The sequence below is a fragment of the Euphorbia lathyris genome, chromosome 1 (genome assembly GCF_963576675.1).
Source record: "Euphorbia lathyris chromosome 1, ddEupLath1.1, whole genome shotgun sequence".
NCBI lineage: Eukaryota > Viridiplantae > Streptophyta > Magnoliopsida > Malpighiales > Euphorbiaceae > Euphorbia > Euphorbia lathyris.
The window spans coordinates 98,267,244-98,280,767 of record NC_088910.1 but is presented as its reverse complement, the minus strand read 5'-3'; the positions used below and the strand labels follow the sequence as shown (position 1 = coordinate 98,280,767).

The 13,524-nt window shown below is 34.4% G+C and overlaps 1 protein-coding gene across 3 annotated transcripts; it reads right to left on the bottom strand.

The window, feature by feature from the left end:
* Positions 1-6,726: 6,726 nt before the first annotated feature.
* On the bottom strand, positions 6,727-12,593 carry LOC136212052 (alpha/beta hydrolase domain-containing protein VTE7). 3 transcript variants are annotated; one of them, XR_010679243.1, is made up of 11 exons: positions 12,200-12,590; positions 9,741-9,835; positions 9,371-9,468; positions 9,228-9,277; positions 9,027-9,122; positions 8,571-8,660; positions 8,405-8,497; positions 8,142-8,237; positions 7,973-8,038; positions 7,267-7,772; positions 6,727-7,159 (listed from the first exon to the last, which is right to left on the bottom strand). XR_010679243.1 is itself a non-coding variant. In XM_066002752.1 (10 exons), the coding sequence occupies exons 1-10, from the start codon at positions 12,371-12,373 to the stop codon at positions 7,602-7,604; spliced, it is 1,026 nt and encodes a 341-aa protein (XP_065858824.1). In that variant the 5' UTR covers positions 12,374-12,593; the 3' UTR covers positions 6,727-7,601. The 3 variants fall into 3 exon arrangements, 2 of the variants coding, with proteins under 2 accessions (XP_065858824.1, XP_065858823.1); XM_066002752.1 differs by having other exon boundaries at positions 6,727-7,769; positions 12,200-12,593; XM_066002751.1 differs by having other exon boundaries at positions 6,727-7,772.
* Between the last annotated feature and the right edge of the window lie 931 nt (positions 12,594-13,524).

The following is a 13,524-nucleotide window of genomic DNA, read 5'->3' as shown; positions in this document are numbered from 1 at the left end:
TTTCAAAAATACCAAAAGACTAAAAGAGGGTCTAAATATGTCCATAACTCCAAACATGCATAGACTCAATTAAATAAATTTAATTCGTTGATTACATAACTATTTTATGTAATATTTAGGTTAATCACATTAACTTATTAAATTAACTTTCATCCAATTTTACTTCTAATAGTTTCGTATCTTTATATTAATCCTTAGATTAATATAACTATACAAAACATCAATTATGCACGTCCCAATTATTTTGATTTCAATTCATTTAACATTTTGATTTACAAATTGGTAAAACAAACTTTTAAACAAATTTTCATTCGATAATCAAAACAGAAAACTATCAATTTCCGAAACATATATATTTAAAATATATTTAAAACTAATTTTAACTAATTAAAATTAAGTGGGTTTCGGGCCGGGGCCCGGAGTCGGGCTGCTGTCGTTTGGCAGCAGCCCTCTGGCGGTTGAAACGCCGCTGCCTTGCGGCAGCGGTGGCCAGATGCCGCATGCGGCTGCTGCCGCGAGGCAGCAGCCGTGCGACAGTGGCTGGTCGCGCTGCGAGGCGCGACCCGAGCCGCTGTCGTATTTATTTATTTTTTAAATAATTTTAGATATACATATATCAGTTTTAAAACGGTTTTAAAACGATTTCAGAAAATAGGAAAAACTACTATAGATTTCCGTTTTATCTTTAGAATTAATAAAACTGATTTTATCAACCTAACTATAAAACTAATAGATTTTGTTATGATGATTATCAACCAAAATAATTAGGAACATACGCATAATCTATTTTAATTAACAATTAATTAAAACTTATTTATCTTTAGAATTAATTAATTAAAACAATTTGTTAATTAATCCTAACTATAAATATTTATTCAATCCTATTGAAAAACTTCTAAATTTTCATATATGAAATAACGGATTCAACGATGGCTCTGATACCACTGTTGGAAATTAGGCTAAGGTATAGCAGCGGAAATATAAAAAATTTAACCTATTTCCATTAACCCTAGGATCCGTTAATCGTTATTTCATATAAAGAGGGATAAGAAGAATTACCTTTTGATGATCAATCTACCGTTGCTAATGAAGTGCCCACAACTCTTCTCCGAGTTCCCAAGCACAAAATAAAACACAGAAAGATTAAGTTAAAATCAACCGTTGAATAGCAACCAAAATAGATTACCTCTAATTAATCAACACAAGATCAAGGATAAAAGAAATAGATGAAATCAATTGATCGGAAGGAAGCCGTAGAAAATCTCATCCTCGAACTGGGGGTCGAAAATTCTCTCTCTTGCTCTTAGGGATGGATTTCGAAAATCACTTAGGGTTAGCCTTTTGTGTGTTGGCCGAAATTCCTATATAGGGGGGTATTTATAATCTCTTGTATCTAATCCCTAGTTAGATAGAATTAGGTTACTGAATAGGAATTCAATTCGGAATAGAATTCCTAAATATTATCTCATTATATATCTAATATATTAAGGATAATAATAATAACCTTATTGGATAATAATAGGAGTATTATAATCTAATTAAAACTCCTAACTTATTTATCTTTTAATTAATTTAATTCATAATCCTAATCTAATTAGGATTGATTAAAATCAAATAAATCATTCATGTATTATACATGAATTTCGACCCCCCCATGGTCCATGGGCCTCATTGGGCTCAATTGGGCTTCCATCAATTAATTAACATCTATCTCTCATTTAGGTTCCAAGTCTTATGTGTGACCCATTAGGTTCCTATTACTTCTGGCCGTATGCAACTATTAAATTAATTTTCAAAGAATTATATTTAATCTTTGCATAACGGAATGATGTACAGAGTATGTGATTAGCAAGTCCGTAATCATTCCCCCAGAGCCATAAGAAGACAGGTTGATTCTGTCGTTAACCTTTCCGTATTAGTTACAGTATAATTCGATCCTTTATCAACTACATCCTTGAACTGAATCTTATGACTATGGATGATGTCAAGTCACATATAGCGAGACGTTCGTTTTACTTGTACAGGCCGAGTCAACTCAAATAGATAGGTTAAGTGAAATCTGTATTTCAAGTCTTAAGCTATCACCTTGCAAGGATTTAGAGTCGAGTCTTCCACAAGCGATCCTTGGATATATCTCCCATTTATCGGGAGTGATAAATGCTCAATCCAATGTATAACTATCCTGAAATTACCTCCTATGACACCCAACCTTTGCTGTTCACACCCCAGAGTCATCTCTGTTAAGGATCATGTTACAATAGGATCAAAGTCTCACATTCAGTAATTCAGAATGACCAATTAACATTCCTTTGAGTCTGAGGATTAGTTATACCTATTAATACCAATGAGATGAACAGGTGACAAGGATGAATCTACCCATCCTGTTATCTCAAATCGGATCCCCAATCCTAATGAACTCCCTTTCATTGGATCCACGTAACTATCTAGATATCTGTATATATGAAGCTTGTGAGATCAGCTTTCTGTCGGACATAAGACATTGTTACATGCAAGTCTCAACAGTGATATGTCAATCCTGGGCATATCACTTGACTTGGGGTGATTTTAAGTTTATTAGTTTATCATAAAGTTTAGTCTCACTTCATGCTTGTATGAACACTTTATGATCACTTTAAACAAACTTACAGATTTCCTTTTATTAGACTTTATTTAGTTCGTAAAAGGGATTGCCTTTATATAGTTATAAAACATATATCTCATTAAAACAAATGATATAAAGAACACTTCATTTATATTAAGTCCGTATCCTAGAACAATTGTCTATAGGACACTAAACCCCAACAGAACGGTCTTTCTCCCCTAGGACGGTTACCTCTCAAAAGCCTAAATAAAATAGGACAATGATCCGAATGACAGAATGGGAGATTTAACACAGAACTCTCAGGGAAAGAAGTCTGAGCTAGAACATTAGCGTAGACCTTATCCAAACGAACAAAGGTACTGTTACGTTTCCATGTGAATTTATGACCAGAAGCCCCAAGATCGGAAAGCCCACATAAATCCATACTATTCTTGTGGTGAAGGCAGCTATTAACATAATGATTGGAGCCCCCTCTCTGATCACTCATAAAGGCAATATCATTGAAGTCACCCGCCACGAACCAGGGCTCAGAGATGCTGACACTCACAGAGTAGAGAACCTCCCAAAGCCGTAATCAAAAAAGGAATATTACCGGAGACACTCACTCTACAGTGAATAAACTGCTTATCCATGCTAATAATATCAAAATGAACCCGATCTGGCTTCCAGAAAAGCCAAATCCCACCAGCCCGGCCAGTTGCCTCCGATATAACACAGTTCCAGTTCTTAAACTTTTTAACCACCTCATCTGCTTTATCTCCACTAATCTTAGTTTCCAATAAAGCAAAACAAGAAGGATTAAACTGTTTAATAAGATCATTAATATGGATACGGGTAGCCTTGCTAGCCGCATCCCTAACATTCCAACACAACAAATCCATAGAAAGGAGGAAAACTGACCGCACCCACACATAGACCTGGCAATTGTCGTGCTTCGTGTCAAAATCGTGTTATCTCATATTTATGTTCCATATGGTTTTATATGTTATCAATGCTAGAAAAATGATTTTCGTGTCAATCGTGTCGTGTCAGTCGGGTTGGCTCTGTAATCGTGTTTTCGTGTCAGAAATTGCCACCTCTACCCACACACCTAAGCCAGGTATTTACTAGGTGCTCTAGAGAGCCTCGCCGAAGTACCTGCCGGCCCTCTCTTCTCTGGTAAACCCAAAGTATTCTGGATACTTTTCTGTTTACCTTTAAGCTGCTTTTTCAGACTAGTTTTATTAACTCCCATCGACTTCCCATTCCCAGGATCACCACAAAGAATAGGAATACTAACCTCATTTATCTTCTTCATACTACGGCCAGGCAGGGCCAGGGTCCCCCCCTGGGCTTTGTCTTTAGAAACAAAGAGGGGATTAACAGATTCAACCACCTTCTCAGATGGTACAACAGACTCCAAACCCGGCATGCTTTGAACATCCCTCTGGTCAGGATCATGAACTTCCTCCATCATCAGGGCCCCAAATCTAGATCCTGACGTGAAAGCTGAACCAGCTCCAGGCTCCTCCCTAGCTTTAGGGATAGGCTTCTCCTTGATACTGGGAAGAGGAATAGGCTTAGCAGAGGAAGACTTCAAGTTAATGCTAATATCAGGAGGAAGATTCTGCCCAACTGAAGGTTGTGTTCTTCGTCCAGTAGTCCTTTTTGCCACCATCCATGGCCCAAAATTCCCTCCATTCCCCTGGCTCACTTCAGTTCTATCCATACCATCCACCACAATCTCTTTTATAACCTTCTCCCTTTTCGGGCATCCCTCTTGAGAATGACCATACATGCCACAGTCATAACAAATGTTATGTAACCCTTCATACTCGATAAAAAACACCTTGTTTTGAACACAGAATTTTGACAACAAAGGTTTAGCAAGATCAACATCAACACAAACCCTAGCAAACTTGCCCCTAATAGCTCAAATTGTAGTTTTGTCCACGTGGTGGACCTTTCCAACCAGACCTCCAATCTTGCTAAGGAACTTTTCGCTATAATAATCAATGGGAAGGCCCGGGAACCTAACCCAAGTCAAAATCCTGTTAACAGAACAATCGTGTAACACCCTGGTCCAATACCATGTAGATATTGTCCGCTCTGGCCCAATTCCAACACATTGGGCCTCACGGCTTTTAAAACGCGTCTACATGTATTGGATTCACATCTTACTAATAAGCCCCAATCACTCCCTCTCCATTTCCGATGTGGGATTCAGTTCATTCCTGCCCCCATCGCCATCCCTTAGGGCCGCTCCTTGCTCAGGCCTTCTTACCCCGGTGCCACCCACTCCGGACCGGGTCGTTACAGGCCCACCAGCTTCCGCCTGGTTCGTCCCCGAACCACACATCGTACGTGGAGAGTCGGCTCTGATACCAATTGTAACACCCTGGTCCAATACCATGTAGATATTGTCCGCTCTGGCCCAATTCCAACACATTGGGCCTCACGGCTTTTAAAACGCGTCTACATGTATTGGATTCACATCTTACTAATAAGCCCCTTGATTTTTCTCTTCACATACAACTGACAAAACTTAACGCAGTAATATAAATGACGTATCACGTTCCATTATCAAGATCTAAATTGATACTCTTTTTTAAACGTTAAACCTATATTGGTGCTATTTTATATGTAGAGCCTAAATTGATAGATTTTTAAAAACCTTAAGTCTATTATTGGTAGCTTATGCCAAAAAAAAAATGAAACTCATGTCAACTGATTTTTTCACCATCTATTTTTCCTGTTTTGTTTGTGGTTAAAGGTAATTTTTCAAAATCCCAACCTAATTGGACAAAAGAAGTTTAGCCTGCACCATGTTAAAACTTATCGTTTTGATGTGTTCACTAAAAATTACAACATTTTTACATGTACTTTATTTTTTTATTTTTAATTATAAATTTATATTACTTTTATAAGTTAAAATTTAATTAAGAAATTAAGTTATTTAAGTCTTAAAATAAGAAATCAATTTTTTTAGTGAAAAAGAGATATATAATAAATTCTTACAAATATATATATATATATATATATATATATATATATATATATATATATATATAAAGTTCAAAAGTGTTAGGAAAAGAAAGAGTCATTAAAATAACGTAATCTTTTATGTTAAAACATGCATTTTAGACCAACTAAAGAGAAACTTTAGAATTTTGAAACAATGCTACATAATTTAAATATTAATCAATATTAGAGGAGCTACAAGAACGGAACCATGGATACTAAAAGTGGAGCCGGTGGTCGGAGGCTCCGCCCCTGTAGACAGCAGCTGCCCTGGATATCATATATCCCAAGGATAAAGCAGTTGTTATTTTTGGTCCTGGGACTATGGGACTCTCTGTTTGTATCAATATAACATTAACTTTACTAAACTATTTTTCCAAAACCAGTATCCATATTATCATATAACAATGTTATTCTCGAAGACTCTGTCCAACTCATTGAGGACCGATTCAGACGATTCAACACTGAGTCTTGGTCGAAATTGATTCTACCTATAGAGATTTCTCGAAATCTAGCCGACTCGTGCGATTTTGATAACAATGCTCCTTACCACCAGAACCAATCCTAGTTGGCCAAAAATTATAGATGCAATTCGAAGACTCCCTAAAATCACCCATCTTAATACTGCTTTCGCCCAAAAGCATTTCACGGAGTTGTGATATGATTAGATACACGAGTGCTGATAGGATCCCACTCTTTAAAGTTTAGGGGTGCTGATTAGATAGGGTAAATTATATTAATGGTATCTAATCTATATCTTAATTCACACTTTGGTATCTAGATTACATTTTGTCTCAAAAATATACTCAAACTTTGTATAACCGGACAATATAATATCTATGACCTACTACAACAGGTTAACTATTAAAAATAATGATGTGGTACAATTTAACCTGGTCTTTAATTTAAATATGGGTATGTAAATACAATTTTACCCTTCTTCCCATTTATCTCTCTCTCTCCACGATTTCATTCACTGTCTCTTCAATTTTTTCTCTCTCAAAATCAAAATCCATTTTTATTTCAGTAAATCAAAATCCATCCAGTTTTAGAAATTTGGTTTTTCTCTTTTACTCCCTTTCCTATTCTTTCCTCTCTTTGTTATTTTTTAGGTTGTTCTCTGTAAAATAAAAAAAAAAAAAACAAAAACCTAAAATTACAAATCAAAATCTAGAAAAAAAGATAAAAAATAGCAAGATGAAACCCAGGAAATGGAAGACTTTCTCTGAAACCCAGGAAAAAAAAAAGAACCTTCAAAGGAACCCACGATGCAAATCCAATTCAAATTCTAAATCGCCGTTTGTTTATCGCTGCTCCAAGGACCTAGACTCAATTTCACTCAATTGAAAGCTCAAATCCTAAATCGGCCTTTTGTTCATCGCTGCTCCATGCCCTAGACTCCACTTTGTGAATCTCCTGGTCCATTATCAAATCGTGGTTGAGGAATTGAAGGGTCGTTTCCATTCTCCACCTGTAGGGTGTCTGGAGCCAGCCATTTTTTGCCAGGTCCATTGTCTTCCGCACCAAGAACATTACCAGTATTTGAAGGAACTATCTCTTGAAATTTGAAATAAAAATTAAATGCAAATGCTTCAATTTATGTTCATCTATTAATTTAAGAGTTCACAAAGAAAAGGGAGAAGATTACAGCTTTGAAGACATACCCAAGGAGGTGAGGCATGAAGCCAATCATCAAGACCCGAAGAGAGAGAGAGTGGAAAGATGAAAGAGAGGTGAGAGAGAATAAATTAAGAGAGAGAAAATTTAGTCAAAATTTTAGTTAAAAATGGTCAAAATTTGTGTTGACTGGTTAGTGACTGGCTAGACGTACTAAATTGTCCGGTTGTCATTGGTATATTTTTGAGACAAAATGTGATTCAGATACTAAAATGTGAATTAGGGTATAATTCAGGTACCATTGAAGTAATTTACTCGATTAGATACATAGTTACTGGATAAAAACATATATAGAATTTTCAACTGAAGATAAGAGGAACTATTAACATACATAAGACTTGAGCATAATCTGATTTGGGCAACTAAGCTGTACATCACTCTTTGCAAATTCAATGATCAATTTGGCAACAGAATTGGGCTTATCAACATGAGGAAGATGACCACTCTCTGCTATTTCTCGTATAATAGCATTCGGTAACTCCGAATGCAGCTGCTGCAACATATTCAACAATACAAATATCATATCATCATTCATCATTCACCATTTACATACTCATTTTCCTCAGTAGCGTTTCGGTGTTTAGTGTCCATTTCCGTTCCCGTTATGGTTTAATGATCTTATAATTCTACAAATCAACATGCGGACATTAACATTTCCTCTTTCATATTAACAGGTTAAGAAGTATAACTCACCACTGCAAGTTTGTAGCTTATGATCTGATCGAGCTCGCCACAGATGATAAGAGTTTTCTGCTTTACCTGCAATTCGAACATAAGAAACATGTTCAGAAGTTCAGGAAATATTCCCTGAACATCGCCTAGGAACCATACTTGTTTTAAGCACAAAAATGATATAGTTCACCTGTTTTATTTGGGAAATAACATTATATCCCCCACTGAACATAAAGCTGATAGTTGCATCATTCCACCATGGGAGCTGACAGTGCAAGCGACCGACCTACATTCACAACATGAATGCAAGATAGCCTTAGAGTTTGTTCGCCTTTAACAACTCAAGTTACGTAACAAATGAAAATTACCATCAAGAAATTCAAAGGTTCATCATTCATTCTTAATTCTAATCTCATCAAAGAAACATTTTCAGGGAGAGCAAAAAATGCTTACATTAGTCCAATCTAAGATTGTAGAGAACGGAATACCATTGAACGCCAGCATATTTCCGTAAAGGCGCAATGGAAGGCTTTTCAAAAACAAGACCTGGTACATGAAATAGTCAGTAGATTCACAATGACCAGATAAAACATTTTGAATCTTGGAAACATTTACATACCCCAGCATAGGCTACCATTTTTGGTAATCTTGCTAGATGTTTTGTGCCTTCGGCATATACACTTGGATTTATCAGGACCAGCTTTTCGACCTGTATAATGCCCCGATATATTATTTATTAGTTGAAAGCATGTTTCTAGTGAAAAATTAATATAAAAGTTCCATCTAATATCAAATTTAGATCCGGCCATTAGTCTGTACGAGACATTAATTCTGATACTTTATGAATGAGGAAGAACAATAAGGGCTATGCATAAAGATCGAAAACTAGAAATTCAACTTGATCATCCCAGATTTAAGATGAGATGACAATCAAATCCTCTATAAATTGTTCTATGTTAAGACTCGTATTCTTGCTCATTCAGAGTCTGATCAATAAGGTTCGAACACCTTGCTATCAAAATGAAAACTCATATTTAAATCAGCAGCTGAGCTGAGCATATAGGAAATAACTTACAGCATCAGGATAATTGACAGTAAAATCTACTGCAACAGAAGCTCCAAGGCTTGGTCCGACTAATATCATCGGCCTTTTAATGTACGACTTCCAAAACTAGTATTAAAGGATTAAAGTCAGTTACCAAGCACTATAAAGCAACCGGCAAAAGAAACTGTAAGGTAGAAATAGATAAATTCATTTTGAAGTTCAAAAGGGTACCTGGTAGAGATGACAACGCTTAGATGCTGCATCGCACGATGGACGAGTTTCTGTTCATAACATAATGAATCAATAATGGCAACAGAAATTAATAATAGTTTAAAAAAGGGGGTTGATGATGGTATTAAGTTTAAGAAATGAACCTAAATCAGAAAAACCCCAGCCAAGAACATCAACTGCCCAAGCCTCCAAACCAGCTTCCTCAAGCAAAGGGTATGTGCATCTCCATTCTAAACAAGAGCTAACAACAACATAAAATGGTGAACTATTTCAGCATCAAACAACTTTCTATCATAGACTGGTACCAGGGACGGATCCAGGCGAGATCCGGTGGGGGCTGGAGCACCCACCGGTGACCGGGACCTTTGTGTGGAGCTTTGTTTTTGTAGAGTAAAGGCACCAAAAAAAATTCAAATGCTCGTAGCATTGGAGCGCACCCTTATCAGTGAATCCTGGATCCGCCACTAACTTACTAAAATACATTAAATATTCTATGTATCTAAAATAGCACACCTGTCAAAGCAATGCAGGAGAACCAGTGGACTGCTTTTATTTTGTATTACAGGTTTAATACAACTACTCATAATACAATTTTCTGGAGAACTCATCTGCAAAATTATCGCACCATAATAAATTCATAACTACCAAATTCAGAAATTAAACAAAACGAAATAAAATCCTTGATTTTATACAGCTAACCAAACAAAATGTGAATGAATTCTTTTTAATTTGGGTATAATTTCCTATATACAGAGACATATAATAAATCTGTTAACCCCATTATCAAATATTATCTGAAAGTATTCTTTCGATAAAATAACCATTAAATACATATTGAATGAAAAGGAAAAAATACTAATAATGAAACAAAATGATGAAGGCCAAAATGGATATTGTGATAGTTGACACGTTATTTAACTTACAAACACTATTGTGTCAAAATGGATATTGTGTTACTAACACAATTACAAACAACCTGCCAAAAACCAACGCTGTCACATATAAATTAATCACATAAGCACCTAAAATAGTCTGTCAAAATACACGAAACACTTGCTTTGGTTTATTGAAAAACTTTTTTGGAATGTCTGATGCCACAGTCCATGCAAATTTTCAATAAAATTGATTTTGTCTGGAAAAGTTAACGGTAAATTCTACCAAATTTAGGAGTAAATATGCATTTCCAAAAAACTATATGCAATGTGTACTTTTCAAAAAAAAAAAATCAATATAGAGGGCCAATAGATGTTTTTGTAAACTATGTTTTTAGCTAAAAGCATATGGTAGGACATGCTCTTACCACGAGGTGGGTTGTCGACAATAGTACTAAACTAACAAACATGTCGACAATATCACGAAGAGCTTGCACTGTATTTTTTTTTATTTTTTTTATGAAAATCCATATATTTTCGAGAGTACTATACTTTATCAAAATCAACCGATGTTATTTGTACATTTTTATTTTTAAAATCAATTATTTCCGAATAAAATAATATGTATATTTCTTTTAGTTGGCTGATTGTATTATTTCAAGTAATATGGTAGGTGGTCTGTGGGATGTAAAAATTAATTGAGATTTTAAAAAATGAGTTAAATCCGTTGTTTAAAATTAGTTAAATTTTTCTATAAAAAAAGTGCTTAAATTTAAATTATGGATTAAACAATTTAGGTTTTTCAAATTTGTAATTTAGTGTTAATCACTCAATTTTTAAATGCATAGGCCCTGTTTGGTAAAGAGCGTTTTGGGATAAAAATAGCGGTTTTGACCAACTTTAGCGGTTTGACCATTGAAACCGCTAATTGGAGTGTTTGGTGGAGAGAGGTTTGAGAGAGAGTTTTGGGATGAAAACGCTAATTTTGAAAAAGCTCCTTTTAGGAGCTTTTTCAATTAGCGTTTTGCAATATTAAAATTAATGGACTTCTTTAACCCTACTTTTAGTTTACAGGTCCTAAAATTAAAAAAAGAAATGTCCTTATTCATCTTTTTGCACAAACCGCTATTATCAATCAGCTAATTTTTACCAAACAGGTCTATACAATCAGCTAGTCAAATCAGCTAATGTAATCAGCTATCAGCTAACAGCTAATTCCCAAACAGGGAACTAATGGGATAAGAGGTTACAATTTTACCTCTCTAACGTTTAAAATTATGCAATTTTATTTATCCCTAAATTTGATAGCCAATAGCAATTTTACTCTAAATTAAGCTAATTTCAGATATTATTATAAACACGAATATTTTTTCTTATTTAAAAATAACATTTTTGTAATTTAAAGATTAATATTTTTAATTTCTTAAAATATTTGGATTTTTTTATTTAAAATAATTTTGTTTTTATTTTTTTCACGTCTTGTAATCAATTATTTATCAAATTGTCCTAATTTATTAATTTACTAGTAAATTTACTATTTATCGTAAAAATTTATATCATTTAGATGTTAATGGGGTGTTTGGCATTCTATGATAAAGATAAAAGTATGATAATCGGGAATTATTATTCAATGTTTGGTACGTGGAATAGGTATAAGGATAAAATAATACGTTTTACTATTTTAACTTAATTTAAATTACATAGGGTTCATCTGAGGCATTAATATGAGGGATTATCCAACCTCCTTATACCATCCCTGTTGGTATAACATTATCCAACCTCCTTCTACCACCCACGTTGGGTATAACATATCAATAAGACTTATGGGATAACTTGTCTCAGTTTTTGTGTGTCTTTATTCACTTTTTATCCCTTCTAACAAACACCAGGTGAAAGATAAAATTACTTAGCATTGTACGTTTATCTCAAACTAATTAATTGAAATTTAATAGCAAATTTTTTTATAAAACTTTTTCAAGAATCACTTCGCAACAACTAACTAATCACCATAGCAGTTCTTTAAAAAAAAAAAAAAAAAAACTAATTACCATATTTCCAGAGAAAAAAAAAAGTTTGAGAAAATGGAAGTATGAAATGCACCTGGACAGGAAGCCTTTTAATTCTGCGAGCCAGAGATCTAGCAAAAGGGTCTTTGATTTTCTCAACATCCTTCGGAAGAAATGAAGGAAACCCACCTCCTCCTCCTCCGCCGCAGGCACCACTGCCTTTTGAACTCATTGTGACATGCAACCCCAACAAAAGGTTCATCGCCATTGATTTATTTTCTGCTGAAATTGTACTGCTTTTTATATATATTACCTGCTTTCCGGAAAAGGTTATACCTGCTTCATTCCGATTTCAATGTTCCACTTCCTTAAATACCCCACTACTGCCAAAATATTGACATCATGGGGGTGTTTTTGGTATTTACACTTTTCTACGAGTGATGTACTTTTTTAGCATAAGTTTTGGGGGTAGTAGGGGTTAGAGCAAGTCTGTGGGTTGTTACATGAATTTGGAAACACGAACACCCACCCAGTTGTTACTTTATTGTTAACAAAACAAGTAAGTTAACAAAGAAAGAAGCAAACAATTAATGTTTTAAATTTTTTAAATTTTATTTTATTCCTTTAGTTTTTGTTTTAACTTTTATTGTTTCAATCTCCATTCCTATGCGTCAATTGTTTTCAATAAGTTTGGAGTTTATTTTAATTCTTTTAATTTAAAAATATTTTGCATTCCATCATTTGAGTTAAATTTAATTCTTTTAATTTAAAAATGTTTTGCATTCCACCAAAGATTTTTTTATAATTAATTTTTTTTTCATTTTTATATTTTTTAGTTAACTAATCAATTAATAATATTTTTTCTTGTTTATCCGATTTCATTTCGAAACTCGTCAGACACTTTTTAAGTATCATCTCTCAGGGATAAATTACATACGCGGTGTATAACATTTACCTATTTTTATATTTTGATGTATAACCTTACAAATTTTTAATGACCTCACACTAAAACGTATAACCGGTAATTATGACCGGTCAATCCTAATCAATATGACACTTCGGTACTTTTAATCTCTTAAAAAATAAAAGTGGACCCACCTAATAGTAAATGACTAATTTACCTTTAATTACAATTTTTTTTTGTGAGCGACTATATACCACCCCCTAATTCCGGTTCACCGCACCCTGTTGACCATATTGCCCTTCTCATTATTTCAAACAAGAAATTTGAAAATTCCAAATCCTCTCTACTTTCTTTCCATTTTCAAAAAACCAAGCTAAAACGACATGGCACCAAAAGTAGGCATGGACAAAGGATATATGGGTATTACGGTAAGTTTTTCCGTTAAAATTATGAACGAAATCATGATTTTTGCCTCCGAAATCGGAGGAAAAAATCTCAGAAATCGCACCAGACGG

What these genes read in the sequence shown, in the direction of transcription:
- LOC136212052 (XM_066002751.1), bottom strand. Translation starts at nt 12,373, where the DNA reads ATGGCGATGAACCTTTTGTTGGGGTTGCATGTCACAATGAGTTCAAAA. An exon ending in CTCCTGCATTGCTTTGACAG is followed by an intron (nt 9,469 to 9,740) that starts GTGTGCTATTTT and finishes TGTTGTTGTTAG; the next exon opens with CTCTTGTTTAGAATGGAGAT. An exon ending in CAATCTTAGATTGGACTAAT is followed by an intron (nt 8,238 to 8,404) that starts GTAAGCATTTTT and finishes TTGTGAATGTAG; the next exon opens with GTCGGTCGCTTGCACTGTCA.